Raw genomic sequence first — 22,608 nt, 5'->3', positions numbered from 1 at the left:
TATGCAACATACTGTAAAATGAGACTGCACTAATGCCTTAATTTAGCACAGCATACAAACACCTGCATAACTTTAAGCACATGAGTAATCCTATTGAAATGATTGGGATTATTCACATGCTTAAAGTAAAGCAGGTGCTTAAGTGCTTTGCTTCCACTGAGATGTTGCCTCTTAATGGATTTTGTGCCTGATATATATTCATTCAAGTCACATTTGAGTACTCAGTTCAATAACAGCACTTGCAACACAGACTATTGTCTAAGGCCTGGTCTGCACTTAAAAATTAGATTGACCGCTATTTTGCTCAGGGCTGTGATACATTTTGCACCCTTAGTGTACTGGTTAGGTCAACCTAACTCCCAGTGTAGACGCGCCTAGGCCAATGGAAGAATTCTTCCATTGACCTAGCTACTGCATCTCAGAGAGATGGATTAGCTACATTGATGGAAAAAACCCTTCCATTGCTGTAGGAAGTGTCTAAACTATGGTGCTACAGCAGCACATACCCTAAGTCCCATTGACTTTCTGTGAGAGTTAAGCTCCTAAAGACCAGATTTTTAAAGGTATTTGAGTGTCTAAAGTTGCAGACAGGCCCCTAGAGGAATTTTCAAATGTGTCCAGGTACCTAATTCCCAAAATGGGAATTAGGAGCCAAGGCACAGTTGAGAATCCCATTAGGCACCTAGGTCCTGAAATAACTTTAACATTTGGCCCTAAGGCCCAGATCCTCAAAGGTATTTAGATTCTTAACTTCCACTGAAATCAGTGGAAATTAGGAGCCTGTGTCACTTTTGAAAATGGGATTTAGGTTCCTAAATGGTTAAAAAGCAAACTACAAATGTCTTAAATATATTAACAAAAAAAAAAATTAGGAAGCGGCCATCTTGCCAATTTTACACTGTCATTTGAGATACAGGCATTGCCGATCAAAATCTGAATCATAGAATCTCAGGGTGGGAAGGGACCTCAGGAGGTCATCTAGTCCCACCCCCTGCTTAAAGCAGGACCAACCCCTGTTTTTGCCTCAGATCCCTAAATGGCCCCCTCAGGGATGGAACTCAGAACCCTGCATTCAACAGGTCAGTGCTCAAACCACCAAGCTATTCCTCCATCCAAGGAATGAAGGGGAGCCTTTCAGAATATCTGTAAGCTAAGTCGTATTACTTTGGAAAATGGCTAAATTAAAGGTGGTTAAAATAGTCTTTTTTTGGATAATAGCCTTTGCCTTGCAACAACCTTGAAAGGCTTATGCATTTCATTCATTAAGATGGGAACAGTATTTTCTAAAACCTATTCTACATTGTTAGTTTAGCTCAGTGGTCCCCAAACTGTGGGGCGTGACCCCTAAAGGGGCGTGGGGGAATATTGGGGGGAGGGCATGGCAGGGCCGAAGCCAGCCCCCACAGGGGGCAGGAAGGGAGCACCACCCAGCCCCACTCTGCCCCCAGCTCCACTCTGGCTCTGCCCACAGCTTCGGCCCACAGCCCTGACCATGGCTTGGCTCCCAGCTCTGGCCTCGGCCCCTGGCTCATGGTTGCAGCCTGGCCCTGCTCCGGACCCAGGCCTTGGCTCCCAACCATGGTCCAGCTCCTGGCCCTGCCTCTGCTCCAGCCATGGCCCCTGCTGCAGCTGCAGTCCCAGCTTTGGCCCCAACCACAGCCCCGCTCCCTGCCCTGGCTCCCAACTCCTGGCTCCCGACCGCGGGCACAAGGGCAGATTATTTTAAGGGTCAGGGGGGCGTGACTTAAAACATTTGAGGATCAGAGGGGGCGTGACTTAAAACATCTGAGGACCACTGGTCTACTCTAGAGCTTCTATTAGGAAATATAAATACAATAGATAGACCCAATATTCTTGATATTTTCCATACCAAAAAGCTGAAGGAAAAGATATAGTGCTATTTTTATGAGAATGTGTTTGTACCTCATAAAGCTACAGAAAAGGGCTCACTCAAAGCAGATGTAATGGGACTACATGCCTCAAGGAACTGGTAATCAGATGTGGATTCTCTTAGTGGTAGGTAACTGGTTTAAAATTGCCCCAGGTCTGTAATAACTCAAAGTTGTTTCCTACTGATGGCTGTTTTGTGGCCAATGAATGTGTGATATGAATTAGTGGTCTCATTTCAGTTCCTATGGGATGGCTGGCCTGACCGGCAGCAATCTCAGAAGTAAGCATACGGAATGAAGCTATGGAGACTGATGTATCCTCTCATCCTTCTTTCTAATCAGGACTAAAAGACACTTCCCTACCAATGTAAATGATCTGATCAGTGTAAATGAGATTAGAAATTTGCACTTCTGCTACCTGTTCTGTACCTTAGCTCTTCACATGCTTTGTAGATAACAAAAATAAAATGTAAGTTTAAAAACAATACAATGTCCTACTTAAAAGTGACTGATTGCTGTGCTCAATGTGCTGTCCTTCAGATTTATGTCTCCATTAATGCAGTTTGCTGTAGCCTTCCTTGTCAATTTTGAGCCACTGTCAATTTACCAAGAGTTTCCATGTGGCTCTTCATGCTCTTTTGTGTGGGTGGTGGGAGAGTGGAAAAGTCATTTAGGATTAATTGTCTGTTCTCTTGCTTCTGTCATTGAGTTTTTCTCTCAATGCAGATCTGTCAAGGCTTATAGGAACAAAATTTAATCTTTTTTATTTTCTTATATTTCTTAGCAAAATCCATTTTGTGTGAAGTTCTACCTTTGCCCCCATATCAAATGCCTCAATATATTTTTAATTGTAAGAGAGAAAAAAAAACAAATCAGTTGGTCTGAGTCTCCTCTCTCTTACACTGGTGTAAATCAGGTGTATCTCCACTGACTCCATTGGCATTACACTTGAGTAAAACAGTGTAAACGAGATTAGAATCTGGCTTAAAATATCAATAGACTAGCTGTTATGTGCAACCCTACTAATCTAACAATCCACAATGCAGCCAATGGGTAAGAAATATTTGGTAAACAAAAAGTTTTAAATTTCCAGGAAAAATTAAAACTTTTGGGGTCTCTTTTTAATGTACTCTTTACTTGCACATTTTGTAAAAAATACCATCAACTTTGCAACAGTCTAAATCTATCTAAATATTTATATTGCTCTCCTCACCGTAGTGTGGGATAACCTAACAAAAATTATCACCACAATATGAAGGCCCACGTGCAGTCCAGTTTACTTCCTTCTTCCCCTAAGGCAGCCTAGTGAATCTTCTTCTTTAGTTGGAAAAATGTGTTTTATGCTTTGTTCTGCAAATGGTGAGATTTGTGGTATTTCTAATCTCTGCAAGTGAGTTTCATAGTGAGCCAGTTACTGAGAAAATTCTATCCCTTGCTTTCTTAAGTTTTCCTCTCAAGGTAAGCAGTTTCATAGTGACTGGGGAATATAACTCTCTGTGGAAAAGTGTACTTTACTGTAAACACGTTCTTCTAGACACAGAAGAGTTAAGAACATAGAATTTTCCATATCAGATCACTAATCCATCTGCTCTGCTTTCTACCCCTGGCAGCGGTTAATAAATTACACTTCCGAAGAAAGCAACCAATTCCCCCATGATGCACTTGGCAAACTGTGCAGTCCTGGAGGTGTGGGAGCTTCCCTTTGCTTAACTTTTAGCTTGTATTGCCACAAAATTTGGTCCCAAAATTATCCAGCTCTTTAAAACCAAGCCAAAGTATTTGACTATGTCACCATACTGTCACTTGGTGATTTCCAAGGCAGGAAAAAAAGGCATGATGGAGCAGTCAACTTACTTTTTTATTTTCACATCTCTGGGTGCACCCTAACCTCCATCATACATTTCCATTGCATGGCTCATTTTTGTGATTTTTTTTTCATTGCATGGTCAAAATAAGAAATCTTGATTGGCACTTACTAGAATGTCACTGTAATGGGGGTCTACAAACCCCTTATTGAACATAGACAGAGGGGGGAGGAGAGCCTGTCCTGTTTACAAGCAAGCAGCTTGATCAAACCACCATGTAGGCCGAGCTGCCAAGCCTGGCTAGAGGCTATAAAGGCAAGAGTACAGAGAGGGAAAGGGAGACAGAAGGGCCTGGGACAGCAAGGTGGCAACATCCCAGCATCAGGCTGCCTCCAAGAAAACAGCCAGGAGACTGAAAGAGACTGCAAGCCCAAAAAGTGGAGGGCTGACAGGGTTAATTGGAGGTGGGAGTCCAGGAACTGACCTGACTGAGAGCAAACTAAGGAAGGTCAGTCAGGAGAAGCCAAAGCTCCTCAAGAGACCACCCCAAGAGGCAGTGACAGTCACCCTAGCCCAGTCCATACTAACCTACTCCTTGAACAAGAGAAGGCAGTATAATAGAGTACAGTATAATAGAGAAAAGATCCACAATAAAGAACAGGCCCTAAGTGCAGATAGTAATTTTATGACACAGAATATTTATTATGGTACTTTCGACACAGTTAAAGCTTTCTGTTTGGTTTTTAATTATGTTGTCTCTTAACTAAGCAATATTCCTTTAAAGGGAGTGGCCCATGAGGAAATGCAGCGATCTGAATGGGCACAGAACGTAGCATTATTAAGGATCACTGCTATTCACTGTTTGCAGTGGTGTTGTAGCGGTGTTGGTTCCAGGATATTAGAGCAACAAGATGGGTAAGCAACAAGATCTTTTACCGGATTAAATTCCGTTGGTGAAAGAGACAATGTTTTGAACTACACAGAGCTATTCCCTAACCCTTCCCCACCCCTTTTTTGTCCTATGATTGTAGAGGTGTTAACAGCTTCTTCACCTTGAATGATCCCTTAGAACATGTGTTAACTATTTATGCTAAACAATCTGTTCCACTGTGTATTTAGCTCTGACATTCTCAGCCTTGTCTACATGAGGAAATTAGGTTGATTTAACTATGTCAGTCAGGGGTGTGAAAAATCCACACCCCTGAGTGGCATACTTAAGCAGAACAAAATCCCCGTGTAGACAGCACTAGGTCAATGGAACTCTTCTTCTGTTGACCTAGCTACCACCTCTTGGGGAGGTGGATTACCTACACTGACAGGAGAACCCCTCCCATCAGCATAGGTAGTGTCTACACTGAAGCACTGTAGTGGTGCAGCTGTGCCACTCTAGGGTTTTAAGTATAGGCAAGCCCTGAGTGTCTTTCCCAGACAGGAAGAAGAGCTCTGAGTGGCTCGAAAGCTTGTCTCTCTCACCAACAGAAGTTGGTCCAATAAAAGAAATTACCTCACCCACCTTGTCTCTCTATTGCTATTCATTGAAGCTGACAGTGGCTTCAGCCCAACATCAAAGTATTAGATACAGAGGCTCTGGATGAAGATGAAAGTGCCAGATCCCACAGTCACTGGAAAGCTGGATTCTGGATCAGCCAGTGCTTTTAAAATAATTTTTAATGCATTATAGGGACTATTTTAAAAAACTAAATATTGGTGAAAATATCCCAAATTATTTTTCCTTTGTTTCCTCCACCCCTTTCCTTAGCTGTTTAAATTACTGAGTCCATAATTGCTAAGTCCTCATGGCTCTCTATGTTTTGCTCTACATTTGTTTATATTAAACTTGCTTTATATAAGCATGTTACTTCCCCCACTGAACTTAGTTTTAGATATAAACAAAAAAAAACATATGGGTATAGCTGTCTTTATTTTTCTTTACATATACGTTCTATTTCCTAATAATAATTAGACAGTCCAACTGCATATTCAAATCTCACTATTGTATCCGTCCATTAAATTAAACTACCTTAGCCAGATATCTTGCACCTCATAGAGCCATGCCAGCCATGATACAATTGCCAAAAAATGCAATCCCTGTTTTGCTTTGTTGGTTGAACCTTGATTTCCTCCAGTTCTGGAGTTTTAATAGGCTATGAAGGGTTAACATATTCAGGTTTTTGCATGTGCACTTTGCAGTTTCCTGTTGTTCACTATGAATTGGTGCTTAATTATCTACTTTGCTCATGCTTTATGTTTGTAGTTTAGCTGGACAATTTTGAAAATGTCATCCCTATTGTTAAATCTGACCTTCATTCAATTACTTTCTCAAAATGCTTCTTGCTACAAAACCCTACCAATCAACCATGGCAGTGCGCATGGTAAGATGTGATTGCTTCTTACTGTGAAAAACTTAATTGTTTCATTATTACATCATCATCCTCCCCTATCCCACCTTTCAGTTTGCCTCATCCTTGTGTTTTTAGGTGCGATTGTGAATTTTCTGGGGCAGGGACTTTTGTATTTGCTTAATGTCAATATAGCACCTAGCACAAGTGTCATTGTAATTCAAATAATACATAATAACTCCAATCACTCATAATAAGTTAAATTAAATAAAAACGGAAGAAACTTGGGCAGCAAATCAAATACAATATAGGCCGTAATACACTAAGTGTATCTGAATTACTTGTGTGTGCATTCCTTATTCCGCCCTGTATTTTCACAAACCCTACCACTACTACTTGGTTAATTATTATTATTTTATTAGTTGTTTTTGCATTGCCCCAAAGTGTTCTAGGTGTTTTACAGTATAAATAAAAAGATGCTGTCTCTGCCCTGAAGCACTTACAACCTCATTTGAGACATGACTTGACAAGAGGGACTAACAGACAGTTGTGAGGGAATGGGGTGAGGAAGAACAGTTATGTAGTAATAAAATCCCCTGGTTACTCCTTTTAAACATCACTACATATAAGCTACCCACCTACCAGAGAAATGAGTTTGATATAATTCCCTGTGTAACTTGAGTGACCTATTATTTCACGTGGTTCTAATGAATTTATTGTCTTCTGTATTAATATTCCATCCAACAGGAAGGACTCCTAGGGGAGATGTGTGTCATTCAGTATGCAAAGGAAAAACAGATCAAAACCTATCAAGTGAGACAGACTGTATTCAAGTATCTTTGGTAAGCAATGAAATTCCAACAGCTATTCATAATAATTCACTGGATACATGACCAGCCATAAGAGCCTTACTTCTGTTGCGTATCCATACAGAAGAAGCACATTGCCTCAAAAGTAAAACAACACGTTTTTGTTCATTTAATAACTTTGAAATATATGTGTAGAGATACAGATACAAAATAGTGTGATCTGTTCTCATTACAGTCTCTGCTAGACCAGACACCTGCAATCCAAAGACCGAATCAGATAAAGTCTCATGTCAATGAAGACAATTGCCCGATATACAAAATCAAAAAAGGAATCTTGCTGCAGACAAATCAGAAGTACCTACCTGAGAAGGTTAGAGAAAATGGGAGATCAGTGGGCCAATTCTACTCTCAGTTACATTGTTTGAAATCCAGAGTAACTCGTTTGGCTTTAGTGAAGTTACTGTGGATTTACAGAGGTGTGATTTAGAGGAGAATCTGGTTCTCCGAGATTATACATAGCTTAAAAGGACATAATCAACTGAAATTTGTCCCAAATTTTACATTGTCTAAACACAATTTTTTTATAAAACCAAAGACCACGAGAAAATTTATGTCATTTTTTAATATGATGAAAACTTGTATTTTAAACAAATAAGCTCTCCTCTGCAGTATATGAAACCCAAACATTGCAATACTGAGGGCCTGATCCAAATCTATTGACATCAGTGGAAGTGCTTCCATTGATTTCAGTGGGTTTTGGACTGGACCTTAACAATGTGCAAGTGAAACTGACCAGAAACAAATATGACACTGACTTAATTTCTTTTTATTTTCCACCTTGAGGCAAATGCAGAAAGAAACAGAGAATAAACAGTGATATGTAAATTGAATTTTTAAATTATTTCATTTTTAATAAACTAAGGTGATACTAATAATATAAGTAATAGAAATATGTTTGTTTAAAGTATATAAAATTTAAACTGACAGCACCCCTTTAAAACTTCCCATATTCTGGCAGGGCATAAAGTAGATACTCTAGTTTGAAAGCAGTACCTTAGAGTTCCTGGGATCTACAGTGGAGCCACAGTTTCCCAGCCCTACTAGGGCATGCTTTGTCCTACCAACATTTGGTTACAGAGTGACAAGCCGCATAGATTTCCTGAACTATTGAACTGTAGGAATTTGAAGGAACAAAGTGGTGTGAAAGATGCCTTGTAGGCACTCTTCCAGCTGACCTTAGGTAGATGCTGACCTAAGGATTAGAGGATTACCAGGATTAGAGTACTCCTCTGAACAATTCACTTGAGTTTAGACTCCTACCAGTTAACCCTTTCATTGTTCAATATTTCCCTGGCTGTATCTCCAGATTAGTTATCTTGGTACCAAATCTTCCTCAATACTTAAAATATGGTGTTACTGGGTCTCAGTGTTGCTTCTTTTCTTCTTATTTTGTCTGTTTAGACTGTCAACTCTTGAGGGTAGATACTGTCTCACTGTGTATATGAAAGCACCTAGCACTATGAGGCCCTGATCTCAGTTGTACTGTAATATAAATCATTAATACAAATAACAGTAATATCAGTCACTCCAGCTGATGCAGCCGGCTGTGCTAAGAGGAATGTCTCTGACTCACGGTGGTCATAAAATGGAACAAGAAATTTGTCAAGAGCTTTAATTTATACTGGCTTCTCTGAGACAGAAGCAACCAATGTAAGGTTTACTCTTTGCAAACTGTAGCATTCAAACCCTGGATCAGAGGAGACACAGAAAGAATCATTGAAGTTACACACGGAAAATGCCAATTAAGTCATCTAGACTATCTCCTTGGGGCCAGTGCAGCATTATACGATCAATGCTTAACATGTAACACGAAACACTGCAACAACACGACATATATGATCTGTAGCTCATTCAAAGTATGGCTGGATCTATTAGCAGCATCTTCTTTGTGATCTACAAGACTTTGGAAGTGACTCTGCTTTCAGAACAAAAGAACAGATGGGCAGAATCACCATAATATATTAAGGGAAGTACTCGAAAGGAAATCACCTTCAGCACCTACCTGTTGACAGTGGGTCTCATCTGCGCTTCAGCAGTGAATATCTTTGTCTAGTGACGCAGTCACTGGAAAATGGGAAGATGGTCTTGGTATCCCTCAGATCAAAGTCTAGTCATCTTTTGAGCTGTTTGCCCAAATGTGTACATTACATTTAATTTGTAATTACACTACAGTAAATACACCTAACTCTGTATACAAGCTTTTTTATGGTGATAACTGGAGCAGTTGTAATTAGAGAAATGACTTGACAGATTTCTAAAATTATGTGTTTTTACATATATCTACTAATATTAGATATGACACCAAGGGTGTGATTCCTAGCTTGAATAGTACAAACCTTTTCCATCTATATCTCAGGGGAAAATTCTCTCTTCAAAGTTGCAGGTTGCAGAGTAGCAGCTGTGTTAGTCTGTATTCGCAAAAAGAAAAGGAGTACTTGTGGCACCTTAGAGACTAACCAATTTATTTGAGCATAAGCTTTCATGAGCTACAGCGTAGCTCTCAGCACCACAATTTCACCCTCTGGGAATTTCAGCAGGTAGAGAGTACAGAATATTAGCAAAGATCTATGCTCGGCTATGAGGAGAATTTTGCCCTGACACTTTATGCTGCTCTTTGCAGGAATATTTTAGAATTATTTATACATGAAACAATAGATACTTAGATCTAAGCCATTGGGTTACCAAAGTGTGCTTCAAGTATTATACACACACATTGTTAATAAACCTTCAGGACTAGCCAGGGGCCACAGAAGCTGTATACAATAAGATGGGCAGGAATTTAACAACACAAGTTACGGTTGCCAGGGGCAAGGGTTTCAATTTCCTGAAGGGGTGACTCAGCTTTCCAAAGTTTGGAAAACACTGGCCTTAGGGATGGAGTTGACTGGGAGTCAGGAGCTCTGGATTCTATTTCCAACTCTGGCTCTAATTTGCTGTGTGACCATGGGCAAGTCACACAGAGTTAGATTTTCAAAACGTGTCAGTTCCCATTTAGGCAATGAAATGGTAGACTTTTCAGAAGTGCTCAGCATCCAGCAGATCCCATCATTTTCCTATTGGAAATGATTTCAGTTACAGCAATATATAATGTTAGGTCATTGTCACACGAAAGAGTTTCTGGTATGGTACAAACAAGTCCATAGGGACTCTTTGACTTACACCCCACAAAATCTATTTAACTACTTTCATCATTAGTCTGAAACTATAGATTAATTCCGTCTGGGTTCATTTGACAGATGTTGCAACCTATCATGAGGTAGTCAAAGGTACACCAGAGTCTCGGCAGCATCTTGTTGTCAGATTCATAAAGAACTTGACACTTTTGAAATATCCCATTAAGAAATGTTTTGTGTCATGGAAAATTAATGTGAACCGACCCAGACTGTCAGAAGCTCCTTTTGAATTACTAAGTAGGTGTGAGTTCAGATTTCTTTCGTGGAAGATTAATCTCCTGGTGTTAGTAAATTAAGTTCATAGAGTTAGGGCCAATCAGAGGGGTGGCCAGGAGGGCCGTTTGGCCTGGGTCTCAAGCTCAAAGGGGGCCTCAAATTTAGACTCTTGTTCATTTTTTGGCATTTGATAAGTTTCATAACCTATTTTTATGCGCATCCCTATCAGACCAAAATATGGCACACTCTCTCAGCTTAGAGCTGCAAATTTAAGAAAATAAGAGGTGTGATTTGATAAAAGACTTTTTTTTGTTAACTAGATTTTGTCATATTAAAGAGTTTAAAATGTTCATAAATATTAATAAAAATATATCGGTTCGGATGGCACAAGATTAAACCATGTGTCATCATTTTTTATTTTTATGTGCATTGATAGGTGGAATCTAATCTTTATTTTGGACCTTATAGTTTACGCCATTGCATTTGTTATTTTTCATTGGTAACTTTTCAGTAATGTAAATTAACTAGATTTCTAATCCTCTAAAATGTTTCTCATGGTTTGAGATTCCACTTGTCAAAAAATGCTAAATTTGTTTTGTGGAAAAAATGTTGAAAAAAATCATTTTCTTGGAATACTTCAATTTTTTATAATAGTAAATAGTAATTTTTTGGTTTTTTGGTTTTCAGATTTTGGATTTTCCCTCCTTTCTCTCCCTACTCTCACCATTTTTCTTTTTTCCCTTCCCCACTCCCCTTTCTTTGATTTTTTCCATTGCAAAAGGGGGAAGGAAGAAGGGGAAAGACAAAGGGGAAAACAAAACAAACAATTTTCCTGTTTTGGGGGTTTCATTTTTCATCAAAAGATCAGAACATTTTGAAAAAAATATTCTATGAAAATTTTCTTTTTTGACAAAAGGCCATTTTTTGTTGAAAAAACCAAAGTTTTGAATGGACTATTTTGACAGCTCCAGTTTCAAGAGTTCACAAAGACTTCCAATATGACTTGGATATTTTGTTTTTAATCTAACCTGGAAATGAGCTCAGAGTCACATTATTTGTGTTGCTGTTATCCTTTTTTTGTTTTTTTAAAAGACCTTGTCCATGCACCGTCGCCTTATAAAATTTGCTATTATCATCTTCAGAAGGAAAATACAGGGACAAGATGAACCGAGACTGATAGTTATTCCCTGCTGGATCCTGCTGAGAATATAAAAATAGATCACAGAGATTTGCTATAAGTACTGAATAAAAGATCACTGAAGTGTGTTTCCTTAGTATTCCAAACCTAAGCTGCTCGCTCTCTGCAAGCATTTGTTTTGCTAATGGAAAACCTAAAAGGCTGTCAAGGCTGATGGAGGATTAAACCATAAGCAGAAGCGGGACTACTGAAAAGCAGTCATTTCAATTTTCTGTTTTAAGGGCAAGTGGAAAGTGATAGATGGGATGCTGGAGGGGGTGATAATTTATTTGAAACTATGACTCAAGGAGTTTTTGTTTACAGCAGTAGAACCAAACCTAAGGATGCTTCTTTGAAAAAAAATGGAAAGAAAATGGTATACCTTGCATCTCGAGGGACAGTTTTGCAATCATGCTGAGCCTAATTGATGAACATGTTGTGCTGGCACTAAGTCCTCAAAGACTTCCTAGCACGTCAGCAAATATTCTAATGTTCACAGTTGTGTTGGGTATTTGGTTCATTGCAATGCTGAGGAACTGTAGTAAAGCAATATATAATTGATACCAAGGAACTCTGCTGTAAAAGTGGTCAAATTATTATTTGTAGATATGGGCCTGCTTGACAGATCTGGATTAGGCAAACGATGGTATGGGATTTAAAAGTGAAAAGTGAAAAATGTCAAGGAGACAGGTTTAAAACATGGAGAATTACCAATATGGGGGGAGAAGGGAGTGGCAAAAACTGTTGTGATCTCAGCTTCTTCAATGAGTGTTGTTTACAAATGAGAAGAAACAGAAGAATCCAGCCTAAGGTAACAGCAGTGGCATTTATTTAGCTTTTATTCTACAATACATGTGTTTGCATTATGTTTTGATATAGCTATTGTATGGAATAGACAATAAATGACAGAAGAGGGGAAGAAGACAGTTTCATCATTTGTACTGTGTATAGTCAGTTCTGTATGTCTTTTTTAATGGATTAATCATTACACATATTTCATATAGTTTGAGGAGAGGGGAAATTGAGAAGAGGCAAATATTTAAGAAAAGTATTTACACTATTAATGTTGGAAGCTCAGGCAAGGTTTACATCTTGAAATAAAGATTATTTCAAAGGGGTTCTGCTTAAATTGTAGGTAAATTATTGATTTTTCAGGTTCCCAAACTGTCCAAGGTCCTGCAAGGTGATTTCAAATTATTCTTGTGGCTTTCACAAAGACTTTGTGGCTAAGAAAATATCTTTTGACAGCTTTAGCTAATATTTTATTGGAGGGAGAAGGAAAGGGGAGCTAAAGAAATCCCAATGTGTCAAAGCAGACTGAAGTCAAATGTTCTGCCTTTAAAAAGGATATCTTAAGCGTTTACCTTTTAAATGTAACTTTTTATAGTTGTATTGACTTTCTGGCTGTCTAGAAGGAAACTAATGTGGGGCCTCATTCACCAGTGCCTAGCTCAAGGTTTATGCCAGTGAGTACCTCCACTGAAGTAATTCAATGGTCAGTCAGTCCTGTTGTCATTAACTCTGCACATCAGAGAATTTTAGGAAATCATCTAGGTATACAGAAGCAGCTGACTGGCTGAGGTTGGTAGTGTCTGTGATGGCCCTGTGTAAGGATACTATGGTAAGGATGGTGAATACAGTGGCGAACCTGACTGGGGCAGAGAGGATTTGACTTTGCTGGGTCGTACTCTCTAGCTCCCCCTTCAGCTCATTACAAAGGTGATGTTTGGCTTCAAGGGTAAACTGTGCCTCTGTATGACCTTGTGCCTCAGTGAGGGTAAGGAAGTTCTTTTAAGGCTCGTAGACCTTGTTAGGAGTGTGAAGGGTGCCTTTTTCTTTTTGCCTCTTTTGCCTGATGTCTCTTTTCCCTGCATTCCCATATCTCCACAGCATAGTCAGATGCTGCACTGCAGCACCTCCTCTCCATTCTACTCAAACCAACTCCCCCCAGTCCTAGGATAGTACCCTTTCCACCACCTGTCTCTCACTGTACATTTCTTTAACTTGTGCCTCCTGGCACACTCCTGCCTCAGGAACTATTAATTTTTGAGGGCCTGTTAACAGTTCTTGAGAACACCTTGATGCTTTTGAGAATGCTGTTTGTGCGCTGTTTCTCCAGACCAGGCCCTTTATCCATCCTGTCTTCTTGGAATGATCAAGCTGCTGGGCTCTCAAAAACGCTGGAACGATCATATTCCAGTTTGGAAAATCCACTAGTTGCCAGCTCCCATTCGAGCCCCTTGCTGGGCACTCAGATGGTTAGAGGTACCTATCCAAGCTTTTGAAAATTGTATCCTTTCTGTGTCTCAGTTTCTCCATACGTAAAATGGGAATAATGATACTTATCCGCCTTAATAAAGTTCTTCAGGTTCGACAGATGAAAAATGTTCTTGAATTGCTAAGTATTATTAAATTATTACTGGTTTCAGAGTAGCAGCCGTGTTAGTCTGTATTCACAAAAAGAAACGGAGTACTTGTGGTGCCTTAGAGACTAACAAATTTATTTGAGCATAAGGTTTCGTGAGCTACAGCTCACTTCATCGGATGCATGAAACAACAGAAAGCTTATGCTCAAATAAATTTGTTTGTCTCTAAGGTGCCATAAATTATTACTGTTATTCAGTAGGAGTAGAAGCGATTTCTATTAGCAGCAGGCATTGTGAGTAAGTTCTATAGGAACGGATCGTTGGCAAATAGTTTAAGTTTTACAAACTTTGCTTTTATTTTGTCATATCCCACCCATCTGAAGGCACCCTAGAACATAGCTGGGCAAGTATTCTGAAATCTAGTGGCTGGCAATTCTTTTTCAAAGTAACTGGGATTTCTTGACAGCGGTTTGTTTTGGGTTTTGTTTCTTGTTTTTGTTGAGGTAAATCTTAGCTTCAAGAGCCCTAAATTACCAGTTTATTTACATTTTGGCACTGGGTAAGAAGTGGATTTAACATTCTTGTTCACATATTCTATTACAGCTAATGGGACAGCAGTCATTTTAAAAGCATTTCCTGTATTCTCTAGCAGCTAGGCTCACGAAATCTGCAGGGACTGTTGTTTTTAACCTTCTCTGCTTCAGACTGTGCTCTGAGTATAATGGCAGTGGCAGCATTCCATCTTACAATACAGCAGTGATCACGGCCATCTCTCAGCTTGCTGGGGTCCAGTTGGTGGGCCTGATTCATTGTTGCTCTGCACCTCATGCAGTCATTTACACACTGCAAAAGAAGTGCAAAGTGGGTGTTAAATGCTTTCAAATCAGAATGGAAGTATTTTGTATCCACTCTGCACTAGCATTAATGACTGCGCAAGGGGCAGGACCATGATCGACTGGGCTCAAAATTTCAGAGAAGAACACAAAATGTGTGACATAAAAACTTACCTTACGTTTAGGTGGTCCCTACCTGGAGGCTGAATCTCATATTCCAGGCTCTGTACAATCTTCCCTTTGAATCTAAGATGAAAGTCCTGTTTGCATTTTTAACCTATAGATCACTTTTTTTTGGTGGTAATTGTCTCTGCTCTCTGGGTTCCTGAACTAACAGCCCTTGCTTACAAGCCCCCAGTTTTACTTTTCAGTAAGCACAATGCTGTCCTATGTTCGGTGTCATCTTTTGTTCACACGTACCCCACTGAATTTCATTAGAATCAAGAGCTTGTCCTTCCCGACAATGCTTTACCTCCAATGAGGCTGATAGATGTCTTCACAATTTGGGTATAAGAAGGTATAATAAATTAGATCTGAATAAAACGTAAGATTTTCAAATGTCTGAAAGTTTGTCCAAAGAAATATCAGATGTAAGGCCCATACAAAATGTGTTACTGTCATAGGTTAGGTTTTTACATATCCTTTTAGCTAGAAGGAAGGTCATAAATATACTCTATAAGGAGCACATGAATCCCCTGGGTTGAGAGGGAAAGTACTTCCCAAAAAAAGATTTTCATTGTTTCCTTCACAAACACTTCTACTAGATGTGAATGAGTAGAGACATGAGCCTCTACAGATGCACTGTTAGGCAGGACTGCTATAGCTTCTGGTTTTGAAAAGTGATGCTACACTGTTGGTTAGTTTATAATATTCCCTCTATCTATCTATCTAATTCTAGCTCGAAAGTTTGTCTCTTTCACCAACAGAAGTTGGTCCAATAAAAGATATTAACTTACTCGCTATGTCTTTCTAATACTCTGGGACCAGCGCAGCTACAGCAGCACTGCAAACATCTAATAGAAAGCTGACCTTGACCAGTTGGAAGGCAGGCAATTATTTGTACCTGTACATAGGATTTCTCTGATGGCAGATGGCAGTTTCTTACATGTTCACCTTATGCTCTGTACTATGTTACTGTCAATGCATCAGTAATGTTGTTTTCTTACTATTGTCCTATTTCTGACACTTATCTTTTGAGGACAATTTCAGGGGATTAATGATGGTCTTGTGGTTAAGGTACAGTTCAAGGAGTCAGGAAACATGGCGCTATTTTTGTTATTTCACAAACTCCTTGTGTGATCTGGGCAAGAGATGTAACTTCTCTGTGCCTCAGTTTCCTCATTAGCAAATGGGGAATAATAACACTGCACAAGAATACGTGCTCCAATACTGCACTGATGAATATGAATCTCACTGAAGTATCAGTAAAACATTTATTTAAAAATCTGTTGGTAGTTTATAGTTTGCTCTTTCTGGAAACTACTTTTTACTTTAATGAAGCTTGAGTGAGAATCAGTTTTATTCCAAGCAGGTGCCTGTCACCTGCTGTCTTCTAAGTATTGCTCTTCATAGTAAGTGTCATGACATTTGCAACTGAGGAAGGGAAGGGAAGCCTTGACATGACCCATTTGGTGCTCAAAAATCTGCTGTACATTTGGTCACTTGTGTCTTTTCAAGTTTGATTGAAGAACCTATCTAGGGAATGACTTTGTCCGCTGGAGAAATACCACATATACATAAGAAAATTGTGCGTTCTGTCAAGAATAATGTAAAATAATAAAATGTGGAAAACAGGAGGGTGTATGTGGTAAATCAAGATAATACCACAGGAGACATCCCTTATAATGAGAGACAGTTGAAAGGCATGTCCAGATCCTTTATTGTTCACTTTCTCCGAAACAGCCCCTTGAGAGTACTGTCAAAGTATGGACATGTTAAGGGTCAAAATTTGGGAGGCGAAAGTAAGGCTCTTGGTGCTGTGGAGGCCTATAGAGATGTATTATAAATCATTCTAATGAAACTAACTAATGTGCTCCAAATAAACTGGGAGGAAATCAACATGTGATATTTTTTGATCACTTGCCCTGCCTGATGTGCCTGGTACCGTAGGTCACAAACAGAATGGTGGCTTATAAAAAAATGTTCTAGTAGATAACAGCAGTGAGGGGGATAAACGGTACTTACCCTAATGTTAATAATACATTACATGTATGCAACCCTTTTTCTCTGAGACTCACAACCTATTTTACATCAGGAGGGGCACTGCACAGGTACATGCCAGTTTCAGAACTGTATTTTGCACTATTAAAATAAATGCTGAATTTGTTTATTACTAGCTAATTTCTTTACTAAGTAGACTTAATGGAAGTTACTCATATAAATCCCTGGTACACCAGGGAGAGATGAGATTTGGAATCGAAATACTCAATGTGTTAGTGTACACATAAGCATGTTTGTTTGTGTGCACACGTGTGTGTGCAGGTTTTAAGTTAGACCCACTTGTGCTGTCTTTTTACCATTTTCTTTGAAGCCTGCTATTTGGAGTCTCTATGTATTCTCACTGGTGTTGAAATTGGATTACTATAATGATAGCACATGTTCTAATTGGAGTGTAAATTAGGGAGATGTGTCCCCTTTGCATGAGGATTTTATATTGGTGGGGATTTTGTTGGCAGGAGAGGTGGAAGAAACGAGGAAACAGAAGAGAGGTACGCCTATAGCTTAGTATTAGAGCATTATTCCCAGGGGGCACATGATGGAGCGGTGTGTGCAAGAGTGAACATCAGGGACAGTACCAGCCATGGGAATTGCTTAGACTTCTGAGAATATGGAAAGACATGAGCTTGCTCTTTGACTGTGTTATCAGAAAACAATTCTGGGCGGATTGGTAAAGATGATAGCTGTTTAGGAGAGTAGCTGTTGTGGATGACTGTGTATTTTAAGTTTGAAAGACCAACCCCTAATATTATTACAGGTGATATCTGATTGTTCCTGTGGTCTTTAGGGCTGATGCTATGTGTAATGGACTGAGGTGGAATTTGTGCGTACTTAAAAAAACGGCCTCATTATTTGCTAAGGAGTGAAGGAAGGATGACTACTTTTGATTCAAGAAGTGCTGTTCTTTTTAAATCATTCTTGGCCTTTCAGTTCTGTAAAGTGCCCCTGCAGCTCTCAGGAATCCAGGTGCCCAGAGGACAATGTCAACAACCTTGACATAGACAAGGAGTATTATAATTCATTATTTTTATTATATAGCACCATAAATATGCACAGCACTTTACAGAAAGAATGAAGATACGATCCCTACTTCAAAGAGACTGCAACCCAAGGGACAGATGTAGCTCCCATAGAAGTCAATGAGAATTGGCCCTAAATTAGACAAACAGAAAGCAATGACAAGAGTCAAAATAGGGTGCAGAGAAAGAAGGGGGGAGTTTTCAAAGAACTGAAGATAATATATGATTTCACATTTGCAGCATATAGTTTTGCAATGGATTATTAGACACAAAAAGCTGGAGTTCAATATTTTGAAAATTCTCAGTTGGTGTTAGTAGAGATGGGTCCCCATTAGCTAAACAATTGAAACTGTGGTGTGTGTAGGGCAGGAATTGTTAACTGTACTCCCTGTGAATGAGAGATTGGGTTTTATGTACAGTTGTTTTATTCATTGGTTTCTAAGCAAGAGCTAGTCCATTCTATTTTGTTTATAGAATCAGAGTCATACTGGGACAGGCCATTACTTGGGTGTGTTGGAGGAGGGGGAGTGTACAAGGATCCTTCCCCATTTCACAGTGCATACAAGAGACACACACAATTACAACCTCTTCTCTGGGGGGAGAGCAGAAACTCCTCCCTCAGTGAACCCACAAGGGTTCATGTCACCCCAAGGGGGCAGACAGGAGATGGGACCATGGCCTATCCTCTTCCCATCTTGCACTGCAAGAAGCAGGCTGCACCATCCCCAACTTGAACCACTAATATAAATACCACAATTTGGTCCTCAGTAAACAAAGTACAATGCCGAATTGGAAAGACCATTCTGAATGTACTAATTGTCAATCATCTTCCAGGCAGTCAGTCTTGGTGAAGAAATTACACTGACTGTTTAACAAGCTCTCTGTGACTGAAAATTTTACAAATAAATGACGCAGGTACAACCCTTTTTCAGTGCCACAGGCTCTAGATGATTATTCAGTGAAGAACAAAGTTGGACAGCAAATATAATTGTTCTATTTGCCTTTTCTGTTACTGACTTGCCATGATAAATATGGAGAACTAGGTTTGGTCCAGTGCAGAGGTGGGCAAACTACAGCCCGCAAGCCGGATCCAGCCTGCAGGCCGAGCCGTTTTAAGCCAGCCTGTGAGCTCCAGCCGGGTGCCGTGTTGGGGGCTGCACCATGCAGCTCCCAGAAGCCACGTCATGGCCCCACTCTGAGGGTTGGGGGCCACTCCACGCCTAGGAGAGGAGAAGGGACATGCCACTGCTTCTGGGAGCCGCTTGAGGTAAGCGCTGCTTGGAGCCTGCACCCCTGAGCTTCTCCCCATGCCCCAACCCCCTGACCCAGCCCTGATCTCCCTCCCTCTCTCCAAACCCCTCGATCCCAGCCCAGAGCACCCTCCTACACCCCAAACTCCTCATCCCCAGCCCCACCCCAGAGCCCGCACTCCCAACCAGAGTCCTCACCCCCTCCCACACCCCAACCCCAATTTTGTGAGCATTCATGGTCCACCATACTATTTCTATTTCCCAGTGTGGCCCTCAGGCCAAAAAGTTTGCCCACCCCGGTCTAGCGGGAGGTGGAGAAATGGAATAGGTGGCCCCTGAAAGAATTCTGCAGCACCTAATAGTCTCTATTGGCACATTTTAGAAAGAAGATTTAAATCTGAAGCCAAGCAGAAGGCTTATCCATGTTTCAGATCAGGTGTGGTATGTAGATAAAACTGATCTTTACATGCCCTGACTAGATGAAGGTGGACTTTCTAACAATCCCTTTTGAAATGGAATGAACAGCCTGTCAGGCAGTTAGTAGCTCTAGCAGTTTTGCTGCCACAAATAACTGACAAGGGGGGAGAAATTTTTGTATTCCTGTTGCATGCTGAGTGAATGAGTGATAGTGCATTTGCTACTACTTTTAAATGCATTGCTGGATTTGATACTTTCTGTATTATGTTGCCTCTGTGTATTCTTAGCCTTCATTCGGTTTTGAGAGAGGCCTTCATGGATAAAACACCCATTTAAAAAAGGAGAAAATGGATTCTGTATTTGATGCAGCTGTGTATTTTATATTAGCTGTATAATTCTAGTATGTTCAGGGGGTTTTGTACTAGAATTGACTTGCATTTTAATTCTTGCACTTGCAGAAATTTCATTATTCTGCTTAAAACATAGTACTAAATTATATGAGCAAATGAGACGAAGCCTGTCTTTTAGACTATGTACAATTACGTTGCAATTGCTGTTCATTTTTTATCAAAGTAGTGAGTACCCAGTACACGAGTCTCTGTATTATTGCAGATTATGTAGCAGGTGGTGGACAGCACCATGACCCTCTTTAGGTAACTGAATGTGGCTAGGTGAAAATCAATAATATTTTATTTGAAAGGGCTGGAATAGCAGGAAGGGTGTGGGGTAGGACTGAAGTTCAATAATAGAGCTGTATTGTGGCTTAGTACTAAAATAGCAGAGCAGTACTGCAGTGAAGCCAAGGGAGTAGGAAAGGGAGTAATGGAAGCTAAGAACTGTTGAGTAGAGCTAGTAACTTGATGACATCTGGAAGGCTGAGATGTTTAATGTCTATTTTACTTCAGTCTTCTCTAAAAAGGTTAAAGGTAATTAGATACCAAACACAATTAATATTATATACAAGGGAGAAGGAACACAAGCCAAAATAGTGAAAGAACAGGTTAAAGACTATTTAGATAAGTTAGAAGCATTGAAGTCAGCAGGGTCTGATGAAATTCATTCTAGGATACTTAACGAACTACCTGATGTGGTCTTGGAACCGTTAGTAATTATCTTTGAGAACTCCTGGAGGACATGTGTGTCCCAGAGGACTGGAGAAAGGCAAACACAGTATCTATCTTTAAAAGGGGGGAATAAAGAGGACCCGGGGAATTATAGACAAGCGTATCTGACTTCGATACCTGGAAAGATACTGAAACAGATTATTAAACAATCAATTTGTAAGCACCTAGTGGATAATGGTTATAAGGAATAGCCAGCGTAGATTTGTCAAAAACAAATCATCCAAAACCAATCTAATTTCCTTCTTTGACAGAGTTACTGGCCTAGTGGATGGGAGGGAGCAGTCGACATGATATATCTTGATTTTAGTAGGGTGTTTGACACAGCCCCACATGACATTGTCATAAGCAAACTAGGGAAATGCTGTCTAGATAAAATTATGATAAGGTGAGCGCACAAGTGGCTGAAAGATCATACTAAAAGAGTCGTTTCAGAGTAACAGCTGTGTTAGTCTGTATTCGCAAAAAGAAAAGGAGTACTTGTGGCACCTTAGAGACTAACCAATTTATTTGAGCATAAGCTTTCGTGAGCTACAGCTCACTTCATCGGATGCATACTGTGGAAACTGCAGAAGACATTATATACACAGAGACCATGAAACAATACCTCCTCCCACCCCACTCTCCTGCTGGTAATAGCTTATCTAAAGTGATCACTCTCCTTACAATGTGTATGATAATCAAGTTGGGCCATTTCCAGCACAAATCCAGGTTTTCTCACCCTCCCCCCACCCCACACACAAACTCACTCTCCTGCTGGCAAAAGAGTCATTAGTTATCAATGGTTTGCTGTCAAGCTGGGAGGGCATATCTAATGGGGTCCTGCAGGGATCAGTCCTGGGTCTGGGAATATGTAATATTTTCGTTAATGACTTAGATAATGGAGTGGAGACTATGCTTATAAAATGTGCAGACGAAACCAAGTTGGGAGGGGTTGCAACCTCTTTGAAGGACAGGATTAGACTTTAAAACAACCGTGACAAATTGGAGAATTGGTCTGAATTCAACATGGTGAAATTCCATAAAGACAAGTGGAAAGTACTGCACTTAGGAAGTAAAAGTAAAACGCACAACTGAAAAATGGGCAATAGCTGGCTAGGTGGTAGTCTTGGGGAACAGGATTTGGGGGTTATAGTGGATCACAAAATGAATATGAGTCAACAGTGTGATGCAGTTGTGAAAAAGGCTAATGTCATTCTGGGGTGAGTGTCATATGTAAGGCATGGGAGGGAGTTAATTGTCCAGCTCTGCTTGGCATCGGTGAGGCCTCAGCTCCAGTGGTGTCCAGTTCTGGGTGCCTCGCTTTAGGAAAGAGGTGGACAAACTGGAGAGAGTCCAGAGGAGAGCAACAAAAATGATAAAAGCTTTAAACTCCTGACCTATGAGGAAAGATTGAAAAAACTTGGCATGTTTAGTTTTGAGAAAAGATGACTGAGGTGGGGGCCTGATAACGGCATTTAGATATGTTAAGGGCTGTTTCAAAGAGGACAGAGATCAATTGTTCTCCATGTCCACTGAAGGTAGGACAAGAAGTAATGGGCTTAATCTGCAGCAAGGGAAATTGATGTTTGATATTAGGAAAAGTTTTCTAACTATAAGGGTGATTATGCTCTGGAACAGGCTTCCAAAGGAGGTTGTAGAATCCCAGTCATTGGAAGGTTCTCAGAACAGGGGGTTGGACTAACCCATGTCAGAATTTCTCTGGGTTACTTGGTTCTGCTGCAGCGTAAGAGGCTGGACTTGATGACTTCTCAAGGTCCATTCCAGCCCTACATTTCTATGATTCTATGTATAATAACAGTTGCTGCATGTTGGCTTTAACGTGCATGTGCCAGCACTTAGCCAATTGCTGGTGCACTCACTATCTCACTTTCATTAACTCCAAATTCAAATTCTGGCTCTTCCAGTCGAATTGCT

General features: G+C 40.1%; 1 protein-coding gene across 1 annotated transcript in view; it reads left to right on the top strand.

Moving 5' to 3' along the window:
• DYRK4 (dual specificity tyrosine phosphorylation regulated kinase 4) overlaps positions 1-22,608 on the top strand; it is a 64,559-nt gene that overhangs the window by 798 nt on the left and 41,153 nt on the right. The window contains exon 2 of the mRNA XM_074948640.1: positions 6,781-6,875. Within this exon, the coding sequence (XP_074804741.1) occupies positions 6,781-6,875 (95 nt within the window). The remainder of the gene's footprint in view (positions 1-6,780; positions 6,876-22,608) is intronic.

Source organism: Natator depressus, chromosome 1, assembly GCF_965152275.1.
Source record: "Natator depressus isolate rNatDep1 chromosome 1, rNatDep2.hap1, whole genome shotgun sequence".
In the NCBI taxonomy this organism is placed as follows: domain Eukaryota; kingdom Metazoa; phylum Chordata; order Testudines; family Cheloniidae; genus Natator; species Natator depressus.
Note: the sequence above shows the minus strand (reverse complement) of the source record. Positions and strands in the feature narration are given on the sequence as shown.